Source organism: Caenorhabditis elegans, chromosome X (assembly GCF_000002985.6).
Source record: "Caenorhabditis elegans chromosome X".
NCBI lineage: Eukaryota > Metazoa > Nematoda > Chromadorea > Rhabditida > Rhabditidae > Caenorhabditis > Caenorhabditis elegans.
The window spans coordinates 5,641,995-5,663,730 of record NC_003284.9 but is presented as its reverse complement, the minus strand read 5'-3'; the positions used below and the strand labels follow the sequence as shown (position 1 = coordinate 5,663,730).

At 34.7% G+C, this 21,736-nt stretch overlaps 4 protein-coding genes and 7 non-coding genes across 11 annotated transcripts; 5 read left to right on the top strand and 6 right to left on the bottom strand.

The window, feature by feature from the left end:
* Nucleotides 1-507: 507 nt before the first annotated feature.
* T22B7.15 lies at nt 508-837 on the bottom strand. The gene has a single exon (NR_071095.1). It is a non-coding gene; the product is annotated as an Unclassified non-coding RNA T22B7.15 (non-coding RNA).
* Nucleotides 838-1,983: 1,146 nt separating this feature from the next.
* T22B7.18 lies at nt 1,984-2,267 on the top strand. The gene has a single exon (NR_071094.1). It is a non-coding gene; the product is annotated as an Unclassified non-coding RNA T22B7.18 (non-coding RNA).
* Nucleotides 1,993-2,276, bottom strand: T22B7.20. Its single transcript, NR_071093.1, has one exon. It is a non-coding gene; the product is annotated as an Unclassified non-coding RNA T22B7.20 (non-coding RNA).
* Nucleotides 2,277-3,707: 1,431 nt separating this feature from the next.
* On the bottom strand, nt 3,708-3,764 carry T22B7.22 (uncharacterized protein; the record flags this gene model as incomplete). Its single annotated transcript, NM_001380980.1, has 1 exon — nt 3,708-3,764. The coding sequence occupies one exon, from the start codon at nt 3,762-3,764 to the stop codon at nt 3,708-3,710; it is 57 nt and encodes an 18-aa protein (NP_001368696.1).
* A 103-nt stretch (nt 3,765-3,867) lies between these two features.
* T22B7.14 lies at nt 3,868-4,010 on the bottom strand. The gene has a single exon (NR_071092.1). It is a non-coding gene; the product is annotated as an Unclassified non-coding RNA T22B7.14 (non-coding RNA).
* T22B7.16 lies at nt 3,868-4,033 on the top strand. Its single transcript, NR_071091.1, has one exon. It is a non-coding gene; the product is annotated as an Unclassified non-coding RNA T22B7.16 (non-coding RNA).
* A 1,067-nt stretch (nt 4,034-5,100) lies between these two features.
* Nucleotides 5,101-5,405, top strand: T22B7.11. Its single transcript, NR_071090.1, has one exon. It is a non-coding gene; the product is annotated as an Unclassified non-coding RNA T22B7.11 (non-coding RNA).
* Nucleotides 5,406-8,121: 2,716 nt separating this feature from the next.
* T22B7.13 lies at nt 8,122-8,402 on the bottom strand. The gene has a single exon (NR_071089.1). It is a non-coding gene; the product is annotated as an Unclassified non-coding RNA T22B7.13 (non-coding RNA).
* Nucleotides 8,403-9,656: 1,254 nt separating this feature from the next.
* Nucleotides 9,657-11,866, top strand: T22B7.7 (HotDog ACOT-type domain-containing protein). Its single transcript, NM_001375037.3, has 5 exons — nt 9,657-9,973; nt 10,024-10,563; nt 10,619-10,777; nt 11,227-11,496; nt 11,544-11,866. Exons 1-5 carry the CDS (start codon nt 9,935-9,937, stop codon nt 11,715-11,717), a joined length of 1,182 nt encoding a protein of 393 aa, NP_001362037.1. The 5' UTR covers nt 9,657-9,934; the 3' UTR covers nt 11,718-11,866.
* Nucleotides 11,867-13,512: 1,646 nt separating this feature from the next.
* On the bottom strand, nt 13,513-16,358 carry T22B7.3 (Amidinotransferase). Its single transcript, NM_076551.8, has 7 exons — nt 16,141-16,358; nt 15,911-16,017; nt 15,782-15,852; nt 14,175-14,328; nt 13,915-14,032; nt 13,739-13,860; nt 13,513-13,687 (listed from the first exon to the last, which is right to left on the bottom strand). The coding sequence occupies exons 1-7, from the start codon at nt 16,348-16,350 to the stop codon at nt 13,621-13,623; spliced, it is 849 nt and encodes a 282-aa protein (NP_508952.2). The 5' UTR covers nt 16,351-16,358; the 3' UTR covers nt 13,513-13,620.
* On the top strand, nt 15,747-20,875 carry srv-7 (Serpentine Receptor, class V). The gene is made up of 9 exons (NM_076549.6): nt 15,747-15,896; nt 18,784-18,938; nt 18,989-19,079; nt 19,191-19,344; nt 19,402-19,514; nt 20,122-20,260; nt 20,309-20,470; nt 20,524-20,633; nt 20,682-20,875. Exons 2-9 carry the CDS (start codon nt 18,791-18,793, stop codon nt 20,812-20,814), a joined length of 1,050 nt encoding a protein of 349 aa, NP_508950.2. The 5' UTR covers nt 15,747-15,896; nt 18,784-18,790; the 3' UTR covers nt 20,815-20,875.
* Nucleotides 20,876-21,736: the final 861 nt, after the last annotated feature.

Here is a 21,736-nt window from a genome sequence, read left to right as displayed (position 1 = left end):
TATTTGAGTTCAGTGGCATTATTAATTCAAACGATTCACACGCGCTGAATGAATTGTGAATTATGAAGGAGAACAAAGATATTGCACAGATATATATCAGAAATTCCTTTTCTTCAATTGAGGATAGTCTCACGATTTGTCCTTTGAGGGTAAGAAGAAAAAGAAAAGAGAAAAGGTTCAAGTGAATAAAAGATGGGGGCAAAATGGAAAAATGAGAAAAAAAATGTTTGGTTGAAAGTAGAAAGCAACACTTAGAGAAACATAAGTTCAGTAGTCAAACAGAAAATATAACTAGTTGTCCCACAAGGAAGCCTATGGTATTAATTTTTTGTTTTGGACTGTTCACGAAATTTCATTGGTCACTAGTTTCAGACATGGTGACCCAATTGAACTGGCAATTTCAGACAACAAACTTTGAACCAAGAGAAGAAGAGAGAGGGAGAAAACAGGAAAAAGCTGGTATTGGTTGTCTAGGTGATTGGAAGAGGGAACTGGTATCAGACAAGTGGTTCAAGGTAGTTGTGTTCCATCACACAATGAAGAGAATGAAAGAGAGTGACCACCCCACCTGAAAACAAAACTGACCACGCAATTTGTTTGTCCTCTGAATCGTCTCACAATAAGTTACACACTGTGCCCTCTTCTCTGCAAAGTGGGTGGTGGTGGTGTGTTGTCGGAGAGACACGGTGGGGACCCGCGCTTCTTCAGAACTGGATGTGTTGACCAATGGCGCAAAAGTTTTCCAAAGAACGCGAAATGGTAATAGGTCGAGAACCACTTGCAACAATTCCATAATGTTTCTTTTAGTTGACACAATGCACCTACTCAACCTCGTTTCGAAGATTCGGAAATGCATTTATGATAGACTAAGAGGGCATCGCAATACGAGGACGGGAATCAATCATAATGTATTTTAGGTGGACATTTTAGCTTTTGACAGTAAAGAATATTGAAACACACTGAAATTGTATTTCAATATAGCCTAGAAATTTTAAGTAGGCCAAAAAGTTCTAACTATAGTGAGAGGTTATGACATCTAGGAACTTGGAATATTAAAAAAAATCTTAGTTACTACATACAACAAAATCCTAGAGTATACGAACTCTTATATAAGTCTATATAAAATAAGGTCAAAAGGCTATCACAAATGAAACCGTAAAGATACGGTTTTCTAGTTCAAGAATATACAGAGTCGCCCATAATTATGGCGACCACTTTGCAGTAACTCAACGTTTCTGTTTTTGGAACGAGATATTAAAACAAGTGAACTTACACAGTTATTAACCACCCTGAATAACTAGGTAAATTAAATAGGTTTGCATATTTAGAATTGTTAAAAACACAAGAACTGAAAAAACACATCGAAATGTTAAAATTTTAGATCTATGCTTGAACTTGAATTTGAGATTGAGACATTTAGTATTCCGATTTTCTAAGCAAACTCAAATACTGTTGCACAACGCGTGATGTGACTAATGTTTATGTTCTTACAAGTTGATATGAAAAATTACTATTGGAGGTTTTTCTTATGTCTCATAGCTGGCAAAATTATCGCTCCCTGATAAATTCAAGATTTATGACATTCATAACTCAAAAAGAACATACTTTTAAGGTTTTTACTCCAAAAATCAGAACTTACCAATTTTTTTACAGGTTGTGCTAGTTTGGCTATGAGTCTAGAGGATATAAGAGCCTATAATGCTAATGAAATACCACAAATGTAAAATGAAAAACTTTTAACAACAGCTCTAGGGTTATGGTGAACTGTCTTGGAGCATGAAAATGCTCGATGTTAGCAGAAGAGATTGTTATATTCATTAGTAAGGAACACACTATAAATCAAATTTAGTTGGAAGGTACCTATTACAAAGTTCATTACTACATCAACAGCTAGTATGTTTCAAGTACCATTGGCCAAATCGGTGGCAGTGACCCAAATCGCTGAAACTCCATCAATCGGAGTACAAAAGATATATATTCAGCGCCACACCCATAGGTAGACCTTGTATGTATGCAGATCCGAAAAAATCCATGCTTGTTCATTTGCCTCCCACCGGTTAATCTATTTCTTTCCCTGAGAAAGGCCGGCTTTGCCTTCTTTTGCCTGCTTTTCCTTCTCAATTTTGCCGCCCATTGTACCCGTGTTACGCAAAAGCGGATGACCATTGCGGCAAATGCATACAAACACAGGAGGTAGTGTCAAAATAATTTGCGATTTGCCTTTTTGCCTCCCCCCACCATCTCCTCATTTCTCCCTCATTCATCGTCTTTATTATTGACACTCGGAACCTGTTTGATTTGATTTGCCACTGGTCACTACCGTACGGATGGCATATAACTGTATTTGGAGATGACGATTAGCGCGACTGGAATGAATAGACAAAAAACACACGCGGAGAAAAGCCAAATGAAGAGGTGAACTGGGTACCGACGACGGCGGCGTCGATTGGTGATGGTACCCGTGCGGCACTCTAGAAAAAAATAGCCGAAAAGAGATTTAGAGAACTTGCTTCTTCCTCCTTTCCTGAATGGCATGCTGATGGCGCAACCGATCGAAAGAAGCGTCTTAAAAACTAATAGAGACAATAGATTTATAGAGACTTCAAGATACCACTATATTTTATCTGATCCTTTTTTTAAGTTGTCGTACAGGATAACACTTATCTGGACATTAAAGGGCTAAAACTTAGGGATGCAGGTGGCTCGAAAGAAAAAAAAAGTTACCGTACATAAGAAACAAATAAGTGTTGGAACTGATTTGAAGATAAGCGCAATTGGTCAACGAAGACAGAAAAGTACAAGAATTGGGAGGTATTTCAGCAGTTTACAGCGTAAAACATGAATAGACAGTATAGAAAGCGGAAGCGCAAACAGTTGCTATTAGTTTGATACAAATGTTTTGAAAACTGGTATGTTCGGTGAGTTTTAGGATGCAAAGTTGGAAATGTTGTGTGTTTGGAATCATTTTGATATTTAAAATTTGGAATTATATAGTCCAAAATTAATGATTACCTTTCAACAGTAACTTTTGAAATTGATGAGGTTTTTATATTTAAGAAAAATGTTATCATTCTAGTTATCATTATTTAAGAAAAATGTTATCATTCGCGGTAGCACCTGGAATGCTGGATTACTCTCAAATCCGCAGTGTTTCACGTTTGAGGAACGGATCGGCTTTTTGAATAAGCAATACGTATGGAAATTGGAAACAAAATCTAAAAATAACCAAGGTATGGACGATTAGTAATTTATTTATTTCATAAGGTCGCAACTATATAATGAGCTGAAAACCTATTTTAAGCTGCGCACTTCTTGGCTTAGAGTAAATTTTCTAAAACTATTGTCTTGTTAGTTTAATCATATAAAAAAAATTTTAAGGCAAAAACACCAAAGCTGGATTTACAATTTGATATCAATTTCACGTTAGAGAGAGAAAAATTAAAAATAGGTATAGAAGTTTCAACGATTTATTTAAGGATACAAATACAACTTCAAATTTATAAAATTTGTTGAATGTTAAAGCGTAACAGTTTGAGATCAATAATAAATTTGTTACTCCGGGACAACTAAATTAACATGAAAACGGTATTGTACAGAACCAATGGTAAAACTAGAAAACAAATGGAACAGTCATTGGCAACCGAGGGTCTCGTTAAGCAACGCGCTTGTCCCATTGTATCGTTTTCACACAATTTAGGGATGTTTCTTCATTCTGCTGCCACACAATTCTTCTCCAAGTCGCTCATCATTGTGTTCACGGTCATTTTGTGTTGAATGGTGTTTGTTGGAGGAGTAACAGTGACAGTTTCGAGTACAAAAATCGTCGTGGTTACGAATTGAAATTTTTGAGACACACGGAGGGAGATGAGAAGAAGACAATGCCCGACCTTGTGGTCAAATGGCTACCATAACGTCCTTTGTGTCTCGCCGGCGGCACCTCCCTCACTATTTTTAGTGAAGAGAGGCTTCGAGTGGTGATGGTGGTGGGGGCAAGAGTAGGAACCCGTTTACTTGTCCATTTTTTTCAGCGTGACACACAGTGAGAGAGAAAAAGGACATTAGAAAAGAAACAAATTCCTTTCCACTTAAGTTGGCGGTAGTTGCATGATTTTATTTTTGGGGCGCATTGTCGTGGTTGCAAAATTGATATTGTCACGTTGCAATTAATTTTTGCTAAAATGAAGCTACAGATTAAGGTTACAGAAAACAATTTTTTAGGGACTGACCATGTGATATGATGAGATTTGCAAAGAAATTTCTAATAGTCTTCAGTTTTGATTGTGAGCTAACGCACAAATCGTATACAATATGTACAGATTTTCAAGATTCAAGCTACTAGAATCTGCTGTGTGTGATAGCTTTCCAAGCTTTTAAGCCTTATCTCAAAATCCGCGGCCGACAACGATCGAGGTTCGCGACAGACCACTCAATATTGCATGTCTTATGCCGTCGGGATTCTTTACTACTCGTTAATATTTTCTCTTAACTCTCTTTACTACTTTAAGACTCTTTAAATAACTCTAAATGAGATTTATCCCACCCACATTAAACTACGGTATTGATAATATCACTAGGGGTACTGTATTACAGAATAAAATCCGACTATGCGGGGCAGGCCGTTTAACATATCAGATACAAATATGAGGTTTTAGTTTTACTCTGATTTTGAGCTAATTCTGATGAAAAAAAAATTTTAAGGCTGTTTTCGAAATGTACAAAAATCTAGATAAAAAATAGACGGTTTAGACTTTGAAAAATCCCAAGTCTAAAAAAACAAAACAGAGGTTATACCCATTTTATGGGGCTTAATCCAGCAAGCCCTCCCTCGTTTCCCATTCTACCCAACACTCCCTTAACTTTTTTCCATCACTCCCTTCTGGACAACAATACTTGCGCTCGAAACTTAATTGCATTCAACTCGACACCCTGAGCCCTATACAGAACAGCGATGCTCATAAATGGCGGAGCTATCTGGGATAGACGTGGGGGGCCTCACTATGTAAATAATGCAATTCTCGCGCCAGACCTTTTTTTTTGTTGCTCGTTTTGATTAAATGGATTTCAAAGCAATGCTGCCAAGACCGGAACGCTGATTGGTGGGATCTCGCTGTTAAGAAACAGAACATGGTTTTAAAAAAACAACAGAAAAAAACACCGTGTTTAGATAGTGAATGGTGTGATTGGCGTAAAAGGGAGTTGGTGTTTTCATGGATGGCGAGGATGTCCCCCATAATACACTTGAGATCCAGTTTGTTGCCGATTCGAAAGAAAGCGAACTTTTTCTATTGCGCAACCACCCCGTTTCACAAAGTGAGGCAATGAAATCCGATGGGCATCGGGTGGTGGACAGTAAGAGGATTTGAATAAAAAACAAATTAGCTATCGAAAGTTCTTTTCTTCTTCGTTTGTGTATATATGCATATATATATGTTGTTGCCTTTTCAGATTCTCCACATGCTGTTTCTTTAGGAAAACATAGAAACATACACACGAACACACACACACAAAAAAAGAAAATGAACATCATTGGATGTTCAACAAGATGACCAAAGTGGCCCACTCTGTTTTGAAGAGATGAACGTGAAGTTGCAGCCATCTGATACGGTAGATACGAGAGGAGAAAGTGTAGAAAGTGTTGGAAACAATGAGTAGGTCATATTAAGGGATTGAGCAATAGTAGTATGAAACAATAGACAAATGTTTAAGCAGATAACGGTCTTTAAAGAACACTAGCTCCATGACGGATGTGAAAATTGCTTAAATTATTTTATGTGCCTTCCGTATATGAATACATGTCAACTGCTGTTCGACAGTCCTATTTTCTACAGTTTTGGTAACTTTTCCGATTGCCAAAAATAAAAAAAAACCCGGCAATTGTCAAAATTGTTGATTGCAGAACATTTTCTCGGATTATATGTAGGAAAAGTTGCCCATTGACAAATTTCAAAAACGTCGAACATAACAAATGTTGAACATTTCATAAAATTGCATATAATTAGTGTGTCTTTGCAAAATTATAATTTTTCAAGAGGCTTTCGAATCTTATTTTTAAAAGAATTTACTGGAGAGTACATTTGGCGAATTACTAAATTCACAAAATATATTGAGGATTTAATTCTTAAATTTTCGAAATTTTTTTGAACATTCCCAAAAAATATTTGAAAATGTCAAGATTTTCATTAGTTTCAGCAACTTTCGACGATGCTGACTGTGCGAAATATTAAAAATCGATAATTCAAAAAAAAAACCACTACGAGCTGAATTTACCGGTTTCCGACATTTTCTATTACTGAGCACCCCTGCTCCCAAATATGACAGTTAGATATAAAATTGGGCCAGAAAATATGCATCAGTGTCAAAATTCGTCAAAGTTGAAATATTTAATTTGTGATTCTATGGCACTGAGTCTGAATATAAGAATTGAAACGCACCCAAAAATCATTTTTTGAAATTTACTTTTTAAATTAAAATTTTGAAACAAAACCGTTACTAGTTGTTTAAACACTGACTTGAAATCTAAAGTCGAAGTAAGTAGAACGTTACATTTGCTATTTAATAAAGCACTTTTGAGTAAATTGAACAAAGCCATATTCGACATCTGGATCTTAGTTTCCATTAGTCGTGTCAATTTGAATTTGTCAATTTCGCTTTCTTCAATCGCGAGCTGGATAAAAATAAAAATGGAACCAAGTGTACCAAGGGACCTAAGAATAGAATATTCCCATCGTGTGGAACCACGAAAATCTACAGCAAGTTGGAGCAGCATATGAGGTGCTCATCTTCATATCTTTATTCTTTTCCACGGCACAACAAATGCGCTCGCTTCGTTGGGGGTTCACCCTTAGGCAATCTGTGCTGCCCACTAGACCAGCAAATGCCTTTATTGCTAATATCGCATTTAATATATCTCAACTTAGTACTCAACAATATTCCCAAGCAAAGACTTGTCATATATACCTTCAATATTGGAATAAAATTGAAAAATTGAGAGAAAACAAACGGTTTGGAAGACATTTTTCTGAAGTGAAATTTTGATGACATCGGGACTTCTGGTTTAAGACCTCAGAGCCATCGTGATTTTAAAGAATGCGTAATTTGAATTAACTCAGCAATTAGCCTTTGCAATTGTATGCACAAAGAGTTGCCCTCTAGCCGCAAATGGCTTCGCAGAGTTTTCCCTTTGTGGATTTCCGTTTGCAAGACAGAGATGCGCAAGGGTAGACTACTCGTGTTCTAAATAAGTATTATGTCTCATTTCAAGTAGAATCGTTGAGCAAGACAGTTGAAATTTTACATAAAAATAATTCGAAATAATTTTTTTTATAATGGAAGCTTTGAAAATCGAACTGAAAATTGCAATTTTTAAAAATCATGCAATTAATTACAGTATGAACAGACTTTTAAAAATTGGGTTTTTTTCATAATTAAGATGCCTGTATCAAAGTTTTGGCAAAAGTTCGATTATTTCAAAAAATTAAATTGTTTAAAGCTTAAAATACAATTAATGAAAGCACGAATAAAATATGAAAATCGAATACAATTTTTTTGCAGATTTTCAAAATTATGGAAGAGGAAAATTGAATCACTGTTTGGCTGTAAATCAAAAATTCAAACATTTTTGAAAAGTGTTAATTTGGTCTAACTATATATGCATTATGTCCATCATTGATCAATAATTTCATGCCAATTTCTAAAACTATGATAAAGATAAACTGGCATTCTTTCTGAAGAGAAAGTTTAAAAAAAGTTTGAACAAAACACCAATACAAAGTAAAAATAATGGAATCAAAATTAACCATGTGCTATGCCCTACTTTTTGACAAGTTGATAGATGAAAAACTCCAACTGACGACGCACAAGGGCTATGCTCTCACAAGAAACTTTTGATTTGATTATAGCTAGGTCCTATTCAATTGTTTCCGTCAAGCTACCTGGCTAACTCTTGATAATCAAATTGTTCAGCTTGAATTGGAAACCTCTTGGTGCCAGCTTGACATTTGTTGCTGCTCAAGTATAAACTTTCGATTGTGGTGTGGAAAATTAGTGATTCTTAGATATAGGAAAGTTGTTGGGAAACTAAAGTGAATATGGAGATAAGAATGGAAATTCAACCTGAGAAAGAAGAATATAAACCGAAATGAATAACAGACGGGAAAAATTGTGGGCCGTTGGATTCGCTTACATGGACGGGCGGGAGATTCAAAGTGGCTTTGTTTTGTTGTCTTCAGCTTCGAGTGCACAATTACCCATTGTAATTGAGTGGGAATGAGATGTTGGAGCATCTGTATTAAAGAAGCTGCTCTCGGATGCGCACACGAACATTGCCCGCATTTGGCGATAACTTGTGATGACACCTCAACCCACCACTTATCCATAATAGAGAATTGTTCTCTCAAGATTTCTTCTCTCTACTCGTCTCGACTTTTGTATGAAGAATATTGCTTTGTGAATAGGCAAGTTTTTTTTGTTGATTTTTTGATTGGAAATTGCGATTAAATTCAGAAAGTAACTTCTCGAATTTTTTTTAAAACAATTTTTCTAATTACTAGTAAAGTGAAACAAATTATTATGATTTTTGCATTTCCAGATGTCCAGACCGTCCAAACTCCTTTCACACAAGACTCCGCACATTAGGTTGTCGAACAGCTGTCAATTGGGTTCAAAGTGACTGCATCAATTGATGATGAAAAAGATTCTTGTTTGTCTTCAGTTTTTATTCAGTCTGCAACGAAAAAAGCAAAGAGATAGAAATGTAAGAAGCGATCAACGTTCGATCTAAACGAAAGGGTATCTTGCGTAGGAAGAGGAACTCAAAAATACATCCAGTTTTGGAAGAAAGTTCATATTGAGCAGTGTAAAATTTGAAATGTTACAACTGGACAATAAATCATATACATGGTGTAGCACTTTTTCAAAGTATTTGTGATATCTAAAGAATAAGAAAAAGCAGGTAACAGCGAGCAGAAACCAGCTCAAAAATAAGTTAAAGTTATTACTCAAATTCAGTCATTCAGATTTAGAAATAGTTCTTGTACCATTTAGCCAAAATTGCCTGTTGTTTATTTGTCATACACGTTAGTGCTCACACTATAAGTTTCAGTTATTTTCCCACATCCACTACTGAGCACTAGCACCGAAAAATTGGAAAAATAGAGCCAAAGATAAACTGCCAACAAAACATTCATCAGAACCTTAACTAGAAGTTAAATAAAAGCACTAACTAACTAAAAAGATACAGACAATTATTAAAAATCTGATGATATAAAACATTTTGAATGATGTTATACCTAACTAACTAATGTGATAGTTGAATTTTGTGACATCCATAATTTTTCAAGATTATTAATTTCATTTCTGTTTTGCGAAATTTAGCGTTAAAAACTTGTGAATTTTCTCTGAAAGTTACATCTCTTGTCTATATCTCCAAGATTGCTGATTTCGATTTTACTGCCATTCTTTAAATAATTCTGGTGTTTTGCAAGAAAAATTTATTTCCTGTTTCTTCCTGTTTCAACATAATCTAGATTGCTTTTTGACCCGTATTCTATTTCCCCACTAGACCTCGAACATGTTTATTTCAATTCTAGACTAAACATTAAATGTTGCGAGTCCAGACTCTCCTCCCACTTCTTTTCTCCTCTCTTTTCGCCTCGGTCTTCATTGGAACAGCGGTGATTCACGTGAATTGTTGTGATTTCTGTTGGTTCTTGCGGCTGTTCTTGTTAAAAGTGCAAACATTTTTTTGCTGTCTGCTGCCCATGGCATAAACAACACAGCATATCAGCAGTGCACTTGTGAACGACAGGCGGTTGGCAAAAAAAAGAAAGTTGCACTTTTAAATTGCAAAAGAGGACGTTGCCAGTATAAAAGCGATCGTCTGGAAAGCAGTAGAAACCAGTTTGCGGACAATTAATTTCCAGTCTAACTATTAAACATGTCGATCAATGCCTCTGCAAAGGCGCTCCAATCAAAGGTTTGTTTAAGAATACAAACAAAAAAACAGTTTCAAAATTATTTTTGCAGGGTTCACTCATGAGCAACTTGAAAAACTTTCGTCCAAAGTATCCTGCTCAGTCGAATCGCCATCCAGAAGTTCGGACGATGGACCAACTATATGATTGCTTTTACAAATATGCCAGACACCTGATCACAGCTCAATCCAATCCGAAGATATCTCTGGAATCTCGAAAAATGGCGGAATCTGAATTGAAAGTTGTCATTCCATTAGCTACTGATTTCAAAGCTCGACTCAATATGACCGACAGCTATGGTCACATTAGAATGGGACGTCTTCTCGAGGCAATTGATATTGTTGCTCCGTGTGCTTGCTATATGCTCAATCGAGAGGATATTGCACTGAGAACTTTTGAAACTGGAACTCTTCCGAGAATGTTTGTCACAGCTCGTTTTCACCAAACAAGTCTCTCTCATGGATACGGTTTGTCACCATATCGTGATATTATCCTACGGGGAAAAGTTACTTGGACCAGTGAAAACAAAGCAGAGGCGACTGTCAATGTGATTCAGAATAAATCCGAGTTTCTAACTGCCAGACTGGTTTTCGTAAGTTTGAGAACGCTTTAAGAATGTTTTGGAATCTGAGAATATTAAATTTCAGGCGTCACTCGATGGAACCAACACATCACAAAAACTTCCAACCAATCAACTTCTTCCATCAACACCCATTGAAAATTTCTTGAATCAACAGAGACACGAGGCCAACACATCACGGCCTTGTATTCCAGAACTAGGAACAATTGAACTACCAGTTATAAAGGTGGGTAGAACAGGATTTCAATGGGGAGTAGAATCTGGGGTTTTTTTTAGCTGTAACGTGCTAAATATCGTATTTCATAGAAGTCTCATTGGGAAATTCGGTTATCTGATAGTGAGGTAATTTTAACTCTACATTCTGCTTTAGCTTCTTATCCAAGTGTGAGTCAATAAATAAGTTACTTATTTATTGACTTTTCATTTACTTTTCTTGATTCAAGTCAATAAACAATAAAATACAATACAATACAAATTACATCAAAAATTGGTAAAAAGTGGATAAAGATGTGCAAAAAATAGAAAAGACTTACAACAAGACAAGGTTAGACAAGTTAGACAAGGCTTTCCAAAAAAGATCATGCCAAACCCTTGCCCTGTTTTGCCCAACTTTTGCCGAATTAAAAGAAAACCTCAAAACATTATTCCTTTTTAAACCAAAAAAACAATTTCCAGGATGGTGAAGTCACCATGAACTCAACCAATGTTGAAACAACGACAATTGCACAGCCAGAACACGAAAACCCATACGGATCAGTTTTTGGTGGTTTTTTGGTTAGGAAGGGTCTTGAAACTGCTGAACTTTGCGCAAAGATGTTCTCCAAAACTTCCGTTCGAGTATCTTCAATTGATGACGCAGAGTTTATGAAAGTCGTGGAAATTGGAAGTATTTTAAAGTTCAGCGCTTTTGTCTGCAACGTTGATAACAAGGAACAGAAATTCCAGGTAAAACAGGCTGCAAAATTAAAACGTTCTAAAAGGTCTGTTTTCAGGTTAACTCTCAAGTGGAAGTTTACAATTCGAACACGAATAAATTCGAAATTTGTGATCGTTTTCTGTTCACATTTGAAGCCAAAGAAGAAATCAATTTGCCACAAGTAATTCCACACAATATGCAGGAATTTGTTGCTCAATGGAAAGCGAAGAACACTGCAAAGAAGAACTAAATTATTTATTTAAAATTGTTTATTTTTTCTCTGGGTTTGTAGTTCAGAACAGATCTTCACTATAATATAGTCACGTTTGATAGCTTCAAGCAACGTGTGCCATTTTGTGTATATAGTTAGAACGGAAATAAACCATTACAATACTTGCAGACTTGATACACAAGGGAACTTTCTAATTCTGATAATTGTAGTGTTGAATTACAGAATAGGAGATGCATATCGGATTTCCGGAAATGTAGGAGTTTTAGCCGTCCAGTTAAGAAAAGTGAACTTTTTGGGTCGAGGAAGTCTGTTTTCTATTCGCTTAAAAAATCGAAAATCCGTTCTTTTCATTATTCTCGTTTTTTTCTCATTTCCGAATGGCTCGGTTTGATTCTCTCCAGATGTTTAATTGTTTTTTTTTTCGTAGCTTTTTTACTTGCTCAGTAATGATTTAGAAAATGATTAAGTTAGAGGAAAAATGTTGTTTTTGGCACGCAGCGTTGATGACAATTGATTTTATTTCACAAAACTTTTATAAACAGTCAAAAATGGCAATTACTCAATTTTTGCATCATTGGAAGTCGACTAAAATGTTTTTACCGTATATTCTCTATTGAAGCGACATGCCGCACTAATTTCCGGGCTCTCCGCGACTTGCGCACTATTAGAGACTGCTGTTCTACTGGAGACTGCCGCACTAATTTTCGATAACTAATTTTAATTTTCAGGTGACTACTTTTGAGAGTAGTAACTTTAAAATTTCTCTATAAAACCTCACATTCTATGTGAAAATTCATGAAAATTATTCTATTTTGCCTCACAAAGACACTAATTCAATGTTTAAATGTAAATTTATAAGAAATTATAAAAGAATTAACAAGAATTCCATGGAATTAATCAAATATTTCAGATGCCTTTCGCAACCAAAAAAAGGGGTGCCGCACTAATAGAGACTGCCGCTCTAATTTTCAAAGGGCCAGCTAGGGTGCCGCTCTAATAGATACGCCGTACTATTAGATACGCCGTTCTAATAGAGAATATACGGTAAATAAGTTTTATACATGGTTACCCAAAATTATAGAATTTTTTTTTTCAGAGTTTTTCAGAGTTTCAGAGTTATTCAGAGTTATTAATGAGTTTATTCACAGATTTTAACGTTTTAAAGTTCAATAACTTCGTGCAAACTTTTTTCAAGTTAACCATTTTTGAGTATGATATGGTTAAGACTCAAAATACCATGAATTTATTGTGCTCACTATCAGGGGCCAAAAATAAAAATTGGTAAATAAATTCATAAATGAACCTACAGAATAATAATGTATCAATTGTAGTAACGAAGTTTTTTTACCGTAGTTTATTTAATACACTAGATACGCAGATATTTTGACAAAGAATGTTTTCTATTCATGTTGGGTTTCATTCTTTACACAAAAACACAATAACCAATCTGCAAAATCTCCACTGATTAATTTTTCGAAGCTGTCGAATATTTACCCCATGCATCAAAAGGTCTAGAAAACTATTTGCATTGTGAGTTGTTGAAAAAAATTATAATTGAAAGATAATATATAGGCTCTGTTTAATATTGAATATTCTATTTTAGTTTTGTAACATTTGTTGGTACATCTATGTTTTAGCAATTTTTATGGAATTTTGTTTTGGTTTCTATGATTTTGGGGTACCCAGAATGTTTTATTATCTTTATTTCAACATTCTTGTAGTTCGGACTTGTATCAATAATCGAAATTTCTTAGAAAGTCCTGGCCAAAACTTTGACTGAAAATTTTGAAGAGTCTAAAAGTCTTTGGCAAACTTTTTGGTTTTCAAATTTTATTGAATAATTGTGAAGAAATGCTATAGAACGTTATGAAGATCAAATTGCAAGACATTGTACACGTAGACATTTTGCACTTTTTTGGTTTCAAATTTGAAGAGTGCAGCATTTGGAAGATCCACCCGATTTGATAAATTCGCTCATGTCAACAAATCTGAAATAAGACATTGTTTGCATAAGCCAACGGCAAGATTTGTAGTCGAACCTAACAGTGAAGCCCAGTTTAACAAGCTTATTGGCAATTTCTTCGTTGCCCTGATGCATTATGACGTTTTGCCCAACCACCACAGCATTACATGCAAAATTGCGTGCTTCCTTTTGAGAAACCTGAAAGTTACTTTAGTTGTCCATAGTTTGTTTCATAAATTTGATTTATCATACCTCAATCAAATCTGTCTCGTTTCTCATATTATGACGGGTGATATGATCGAATGCATACGGGTAGTAGATTGCAACGTCTTCGTTGAGTGGGCAGAATGCCGTGTCTATGTGGTAGAACCTGAAAAAAAGTGCCGACATAATTAAATATCATGTAAAGTGAAGTTATCGGAAAAAAGAATACGGAGGAAATTGCTTTTGAAGAAAAGTGAAAGATCAAAAGCAAAGTGTTTTTAAAATTTTTGCTTTTCTAATAAACAAACCTTGGATCGACGAGTCGACATCCAATCACTTTCCAGTTTGTTCCATCATCGAGTTTATTTGCAACATCGCGAAGTGCTCTTACGTCGGTTCGGGTTCCCACGCCCATGAACAGAGTGCGCAATTGATCGCCTCCCCAAAGAGCGTCTCCCGCACCTGTAATTCACTTTTGCTCTACTAGATCATGGGGCTTTACAATTGATTTTAGACAATTGTTTTAGATAAATTTGATTAGTTTCTTGAGTTCTGCTAATAGTAAAATTAAAATCTAATAAATATACTTTTTAGTCGACCCTTTGTGTGAGTAGAAATCGAAGACTACAAAAAAGTAAACTTATTCTGATTTTCATATTCTATCTACCGTTTTGATCTATGCAAAAATTGGCAAGTGACAAAATATTTGTGACTTCTTTTTCTATTATCTCTTGTTTATTTATTGATTCTTTTTTTTTCTTTTTTTTTTTTCTTTTTTTTTTTTTCTTTATTGATTCTTAATTACTTATTGATTCATATAATATGAACCAAACCATAAACTTTCAGAGTAACGTTTTAGAGTGCTTTTAAGATTATATATTTAAAACGCTACATTAGTGGAAAAATGCAGAAAAAAGCGGAGCCTAGTATAGATTTATCGCTTTCTATTTCCTTATTATTAAGTATGAATTTTTGTTTCAAAATTAACGTTAAACATTTAAATACTAGTACTTAATAAACTAAGCAACTTTTTTTCTAAAAGTATATTATAAAATACTCCCAGTTTTCCATGTTTTCCTCGAATGTTGGTACATGTCATCAAGAAATTTGAAAATTTTGTGCGTCTCAGTATGTAATCAAAATCACTTCATTTTTTCTCAAAATGCTTCATGAGAAATAGATAATCGTCTGTTATTTTTAGGATTTCTTCAGCGTTTCATAAAAATGTTCATTCTCATAAATAAATAACTAAAGCAAGATTTCACATTTGCGCTTAGTTTATCACTTAGTCATATAGTGATCGAACACCTGAATTCAATAATCTCTGGAACTATAGATTTTTGATCATAACTATTTTGTTCACTTTGTGACGTGGTGGCCCTTTTTGTTCAAAACCACTTCTGCAAAAGCCCTTGAAGCTATTTTGAAACACCTCATGATCCTTAAATTGAAATAAGAAGCTGAAATACCCGAGACCCACTTGACATTAGAAAATGCAAATTTGTAGTTTCATTCAGAGTTTCTAAACCGGTGTTTTTGATAGTTTGTAAAATCAATTCTTGAAAAAATTTCTGATTACAAAAATTACACGTGCACAGAATTTTACATACTTTGTGTTCTAGACCACACAATAGTAACTGGACCCTCTAGACATTTCTCGGCTCACTTTCGAAACTACGATCAGCTGTGCACCATCTCTGATTTCTAATCCATTGGAGGAATTTATCGAGTCACAAGTTGAATCGCTAATAACTCGCTATGTTTATATGATCCGAATAGGAAATTGGCCATGATATGGGGGCGCGCGCCCTTTTTTGAATAGCGTAATATGATCGTTCAACCCAAGGGTCCCACACACACACACACACACTCACACACATTCAGCCACTCCAGCACACCATTCTTTTTGACTCACCTTCCGATGGAATATCTTGATCTCCGACGCATTCATAGCCATTATTCGTGAACCACTGCTCGTAGAAATATCTTCAAAAAAAGAAAAAAGAAAGAATGACGTTTGATTTCATTGGGTGAGTTTTCGTACCTTTCTCCCTGTCTCTCTGGATGCGCGAAACTTGCCAAGTACGCTTTATTTCCCTTGATTATTGCTGCATTCGCGGCGAAAACAATGTCTGGAAGGCTTTCAGCTCCCTGAAATGAAACAGCTGCTAGACTAAGAAATTAAGTTTGATCTATCAAGAATTTCATTTTCAGATTGCTTCTCTCTACTTGATTACATAAGATTTTTTTCCTAGTTTAGTCTATATAACCTACCGTAGACTCCATAACCTCAACTTTTGCTCCACTGTTCTCAATTGTATTTTTCAACTGATCCCATTGTTTTAACGCTTTTTCTCGGTTCACTCCTCTCTTCATATCCATCCATGGGTTGATCGAGTACTTCAGCTCGAAATGTGTCGGTCGCACCATTAATATTCTTTTGACATGATGCTCGAGGGTACGGACAAGTGTTGATGAAGCCATTCTGTAACCAAAAAATTGATAGCATTTTATGTTAGATTACGATACGAAATTATGAAAGGGCCTTTGAAAGAAAAAAGTAGATGTTAGCTTGAAACCAACAAAACAGACAAAAGATAGAACTGTATTTATACTGTGCGATAGTTGATCTGATGACGTACTTGCCACATCGGACTATTTCAACATTATCCATCCCACCCACTTCAGGGAACTATAATTTACGACGTCATATTGTCAAGTCAGATGGCTGTATAAGTGAGTACGTTTGGGTGCACAGTTTACTCTTTAGATTAGTCGTATCAAAAAGATTTGCAAACGCTAGATAAACCGAATGATAAAAAAAAGGAAGTAGAGATAGTTGTTCATGAATCAGAAAGAATCAGTCAATCTTCCTGCCTTTTATAGTGGATGCAGTCGATCTGTTTTCATTACAACTGGAATTTGCAGCGGGTCACAGAACAAGGGGCGGTTAATTTTGTGTGAGAAGAACGTATTATTAGAAACAATTCTGAGTTTTGATCCGCTGTCGAAATTATTTTCGAGAATAGGAAACAAAAATCATACTAAAAACAAGGAAAATATTATTTGTTTTCAGTTTTGGAAGGGGTAACTTTTTGGTTTACAAGGAAAAAAAGTGTTTATCATTTTCTAAACCCTTGTGATAGCAATTTGAGTACTGTAAATTTATGAAAAATGTGTTCATTGAACGTAGATATTGACTTTTCCCGGAAAGTTATGCATTGCACCAGCCCGGGATCTACTTCAGTTTATGAGAAAGTTCAGAATATTCCGTAGCGCATTTATGCAAAATGTTTTGAAACTTCAATGGAGTTTTTAAGTAACATCCAATTTAATGGACGTTAGCTGAGTGAAGTAGTTGGTAAAATTTCCAAATGTTTTTCAATTTTCAATTTAAAAGTGTAATTTTCACAATAAAACATTAAGAACTTAACATAGTGTCAGGTAACGATATCACTGAGAAATTCAAATAATGGCTGCAAAATTGCCTATGAACTTTTTACAAGTAGAGTTATTTTTAGGGCTTGTTTCTCTTTGATATTTCGCTACTATGTACCATACTAATTCAAAGAAAATAAGCTTTTTCAGTCCTATTGAAAATTATATGGTTGTGTCTAGAAGGTATTCAATTCGCCTTGACAATCGAGCGCATTTTCAAATTGTAGGTAAAATCGATTAATTTATGAATGCTCAACATGTTGTATATTTTTACTTTTGTATGTATTTATTCATGCGAACTATCCAGAGCTGTGTTTTAAGTTTTATTTTGATTTGAGCAACGCGTAATATAGCAATTTTTCCTGATCAGTCGCAGTAGACGCATCTAAAACTTTGTAGAATATAATTCTATACACATCCTGCACCATTGTTCAGTTTCACAAATATTTATCTGTAACCCGTAAATGTTCAACGAACATGACAACAAATTTCAATCTTCACCTACTCATCATTGTGGACCCGGATCACAAGATGATAAGGCTTGGTTAACACATGCCACTGTCCAGGCGCGTGCATTTTCTTCATTTCACGTGAAGACTGATACGGGTGTGTATTGTCGGGCCAAAAACTTGTTCTGTCTGCATATAGCCGTCGAAGATGTTATCAAAAGGGTCATGCAGTTGTGATTGACTAGCAGATAATGAGGAATGAGAAGATTATGGCTGTAAATCTGATTATGGAAATTTGGAAGAGATATAAAAATGGTGTTCGTTGTCGTGCAAGAAGTTAAAATTAGTTTAAACGTGGAGTAGCGCCATTGAGGTTCAAAAAATTATATACATAAGTTATAGTATTTAATTTATATATTTAGTATTTTATACCAATTTTGAGATAAATTGAGAAAATCCAATTCATGCGTGTTCTAATTATTTTCAAAAAAAGTTTGAAATTTTATCCCCAGTAAAAAATTGATTATACTCAATTTTCGAAACTCATCATTTTGAAAGTCGACCACATGTTTCATTCCTAAGAATTGAACCTCCAGTAATGCTTTGAATTTCATAACATGCCCACATTTCACAAAACTTTTTGAAAAATCTAAGAAAATTTTGGAGTGTTTCTGTCATTTTGAATTATTATGACTCTATTTAGTACCATATTGTAGTAATGTGCTATGTAAATTTAAAATTAGAATTTATTCAGATAACGCAAATTTTCTTTCAGTTTGAAAATCAAACTGGAATATCAATTGTTCAACAGAAAAATTCACAAATTCAAGTTTTTCCTAGAACCCACACGTTATCAACACCATAATTAAACTTTGAGGTTTATCCTTGACGCAAGACAATTCATCTAATTGCTGATTCTCTAACCATAATCAGACATCTCAAAAGTTCTCAGAAAATTGAGCGATTATATTTTCTATCTTGCTGTCTGCGAGCTGAACAAAATTTTTATTCTAGTTTTTCAAACTTTCAGACCACAGATGGCCTCAAATGCAACATTGCCAGAATGGTTCGATCCACTGGAAAGCGTAGTGAGCACTGTTTTCATGTTGGGCTCCTTTGTGACAATCCTTTTGTATTTTGTTGAAATACTTATACTAGTCACTTTGAGAAACACAGTTTATAAAGGTTAGTTGTAAAGATATTTAAAAAGTTTTATGATTTTTTTTTTAATTTAGGAATGTTTTATCAAATATTCACAATTGGAATCATCATTGATGTCATAAGCCTGGTGAACAATTATTTTGGATGTGTGTTTCCTGCAAAAGGGTGAGCGAACAAGATACAAAATGAGAAGGGGAGATTAAAAGATGCGTCCACAAATATCGCTTTTTGTTATAGCTTTCTCTTTCTTATTTTGACGTCTGTCTCAAATTTCAGATATTTCCGCGATTTCTATTTATCCATGGGCACGTTTGTCGGGCAAATGTATCTTATGATTGCATGGACTGCTAGAGGGATTCAGGGTTGTACTGTTGTTGCACTGGCTCTTAATCGGGCCACCGCTGTTTGCCTCCCAATCAAACATAAGCAAGTACGTGGGATATTGAATTTTACACAAGAGATTTTATAATAATAATGTTGATTTAAGATTTGGAACAGCAAGTACATTTCTCTGATACACGTGTTCCAGCTAGGAGTTGGGCTTTGCATTGGTTCGAGTTTGATAACACAAAATTTTTATTGGAAGTTTGAAAGAAATGGGTAAGACTGGAATCAGGGGTGCGCGGCGAATGGTTTTGAAAATCTACGGCAGTTTGCAATTTTGGCAACTGCTGGAATTTTCTGTTAGTTCAAAATTGATGCAAAAAAACCAATTGCTAAAAATTTTAGTAAAATACTGCAAAACTCAACATTGACATTGCTCATCATTTTCATTTAAAAAAAAACATTTTATAACTCAAGGTTTGAGGCACTTTGAGCATTAATGCTCACTAAAATGTTATAAGTTTAAAAACTTTAAAATTTCTGCAATTCTGCTATTTGTTAATCGGCAATTTGGCAATCGCTGGTTTTTGAAATTTTTCGGCAGTCGACAAATTTAGCAGTTGCTGGTTTGTAAAATTTTTGACAATAGACAGTTTTGGAAATCGCTGGTTTCTGAAATGTTTGGCAAATGGAAAGTTTGGCCGTTGACAAAATTGCCGACATAGATAAATTTGCCAATTGCTGAAGACTTTAAAAATTTTCAAAAATTACTGTCTATCAAAGGTTGACCGAGAAATCGGCAATTTGGGCTATTGTCCAACAGCAATTTCCGCGAATGCTCAATTGAAATAATTAATTCAGGATTTTTCATTTAATATTTCAGAATCTACATTCAATTCTACAATAAAGATTTCCGTCGAGGATTCTTCATGTCTGCGTATGTCATAGAAACAATATTTGTAGCATCTATTATGTTGATCAATGCAACAATGGTTATTGCATTTCGAACTAAATACAAAGTGGTGCGTATAAACATTATTGACTTCAATATAAAAAGTACACTATTTCAGCGACTAACAACGCAGCCACATCTTAATCAAAAAGTGATGAATGATAAACAAAGACAGGAATATAATTTGAACATTGTTGCTGCATTGACGTGTGTTGCTGAAATTATATATTATTGTTATGTGATCTACGTTTTTGGAATCAACACAAGTGTTCCTACGAGGGTGAGTAATTTTTCAAGTATTGATTAACTTCAGTGTTTTTTTTTTAATTTCAGGTCTTTTATCTTCTCTACGATGTTATCAATGATTTGTACTGTGGCATTTCTGGCTGGCTGTTGTTGATATATTCCCGTTCCATGAAAGCTCATGTGACAAAAATGTTAAGGTAATTGGACGATTCTAATGAATAAAAATTGTTTCGTTTTGTTTTCAGGTGCCCTATGTTCGGTTTCCGGCGGATGAGAATCATGATACCACCTGAACAGCAGTTCGCGTCGTCTACGAATATTGATGGAAACAAAAACACTTCGAACAGAAGGGTACCAACTTGTGGAACACCATGTTAATCTAAACTAATGTTTATGTGTAAATAATGTTCTCATAATAAACGTGTCATGCATTACGGTACAAAATGTTTTTACACAAAGTTGTTTTGAACTGATATTCTGAAATAATTGGAAAAAAGTGAATTGCTCAGAAACAAAGTAGTGTTAATTCTTAATTCGTTAACCGTCTTCAGAAATTTTTTAACGGCTCGAAAATATACATCGTCAAGTGTTTCCAATTGTTAGGTATTTTCCAACTGACAAAATATGAATGAGAACTAATATAACGCTTATTTTTTTCTCGAAATGTAGTTGGACTTGATAGATGCTAAAAAATTGCCAGCAATCCAACAGTTTAAATCATTGCCAAAATTTAACATTTTCCGCAGTGAATAAAAATGGCTGCTCGACGCGGTACTTGTGTATTATACCCCGCCATTTTAAACATTAATTTTTAATTTATAAAATGAAAACGTGTGGAATTTTAGGCTTAGGAAAACACCATTCCTAAGCCTAACAAGGAAAATGGGTATCACGTATAATTTAATCGAATTAATTATTGGAAATTTGATTAATTTTTAAAATGGCGGGGGTATAATACACAAGTACCCTCGACGCGCATCCCAGTAGTAACTAGAAATCTCCAAAATTGAACAAAACATCAAAATATCAGGCTAGCTATTAGGTAGAAGTTTTGTCGTTTTATGTAAAAACTTATTAATATTCAAAATCATCAATTTTTTTCAGGCAGTTCAAAACAGAAAAAACAAAAAAAAGCAAAAACAATTATTCAAAAACTCCCTATTTTTATTGTTCACCAAAATGTGTTGAATGAAAATAATGGGTCTACAGTAGCTTGGCAATTCAAACCCAACGAATTTAAAGTATCGTTGAAAGTACTGCTCAGTCATTAGCCTTGTTATCGTTTTTTTGAAGTTAAAAG

What these genes read in the sequence shown, in the direction of transcription:
- T22B7.3 (NM_076551.8), bottom strand. Translation starts at nt 16,350, where the DNA reads ATGGCTTCATCAACACTTGTCCGTACCCTCGAGCATCATGTCAAAAGA. An exon ending in TTGAGGTTATGGAGTCTACG is followed by an intron (nt 16,018 to 16,140) that starts GTAGGTTATATA and finishes GTTTCATTTCAG; the next exon opens with GGAGCTGAAAGCCTTCCAGA. An exon ending in ACGAGACAGATTTGATTGAG is followed by an intron (nt 13,861 to 13,914) that starts GTATGATAAATC and finishes AGTAACTTTCAG; the next exon opens with GTTTCTCAAAAGGAAGCACG.
- T22B7.7 (NM_001375037.3), top strand. Translation starts at nt 9,935, where the DNA reads ATGTCGATCAATGCCTCTGCAAAGGCGCTCCAATCAAAG. An exon ending in CAAAGGCGCTCCAATCAAAG is followed by an intron (nt 9,974 to 10,023) that starts GTTTGTTTAAGA and finishes TTATTTTTGCAG; the next exon opens with GGTTCACTCATGAGCAACTT. An exon ending in ACAAGGAACAGAAATTCCAG is followed by an intron (nt 11,497 to 11,543) that starts GTAAAACAGGCT and finishes GTCTGTTTTCAG; the next exon opens with GTTAACTCTCAAGTGGAAGT.
- srv-7 (NM_076549.6), top strand. Translation starts at nt 18,791, where the DNA reads ATGGCCTCAAATGCAACATTGCCAGAATGGTTCGATCCACTGGAAAGC. An exon ending in TGGAAGTTTGAAAGAAATGG is followed by an intron (nt 19,515 to 20,121) that starts GTAAGACTGGAA and finishes TTAATATTTCAG; the next exon opens with AATCTACATTCAATTCTACA. An exon ending in CATGTGACAAAAATGTTAAG is followed by an intron (nt 20,634 to 20,681) that starts GTAATTGGACGA and finishes TTTTGTTTTCAG; the next exon opens with GTGCCCTATGTTCGGTTTCC.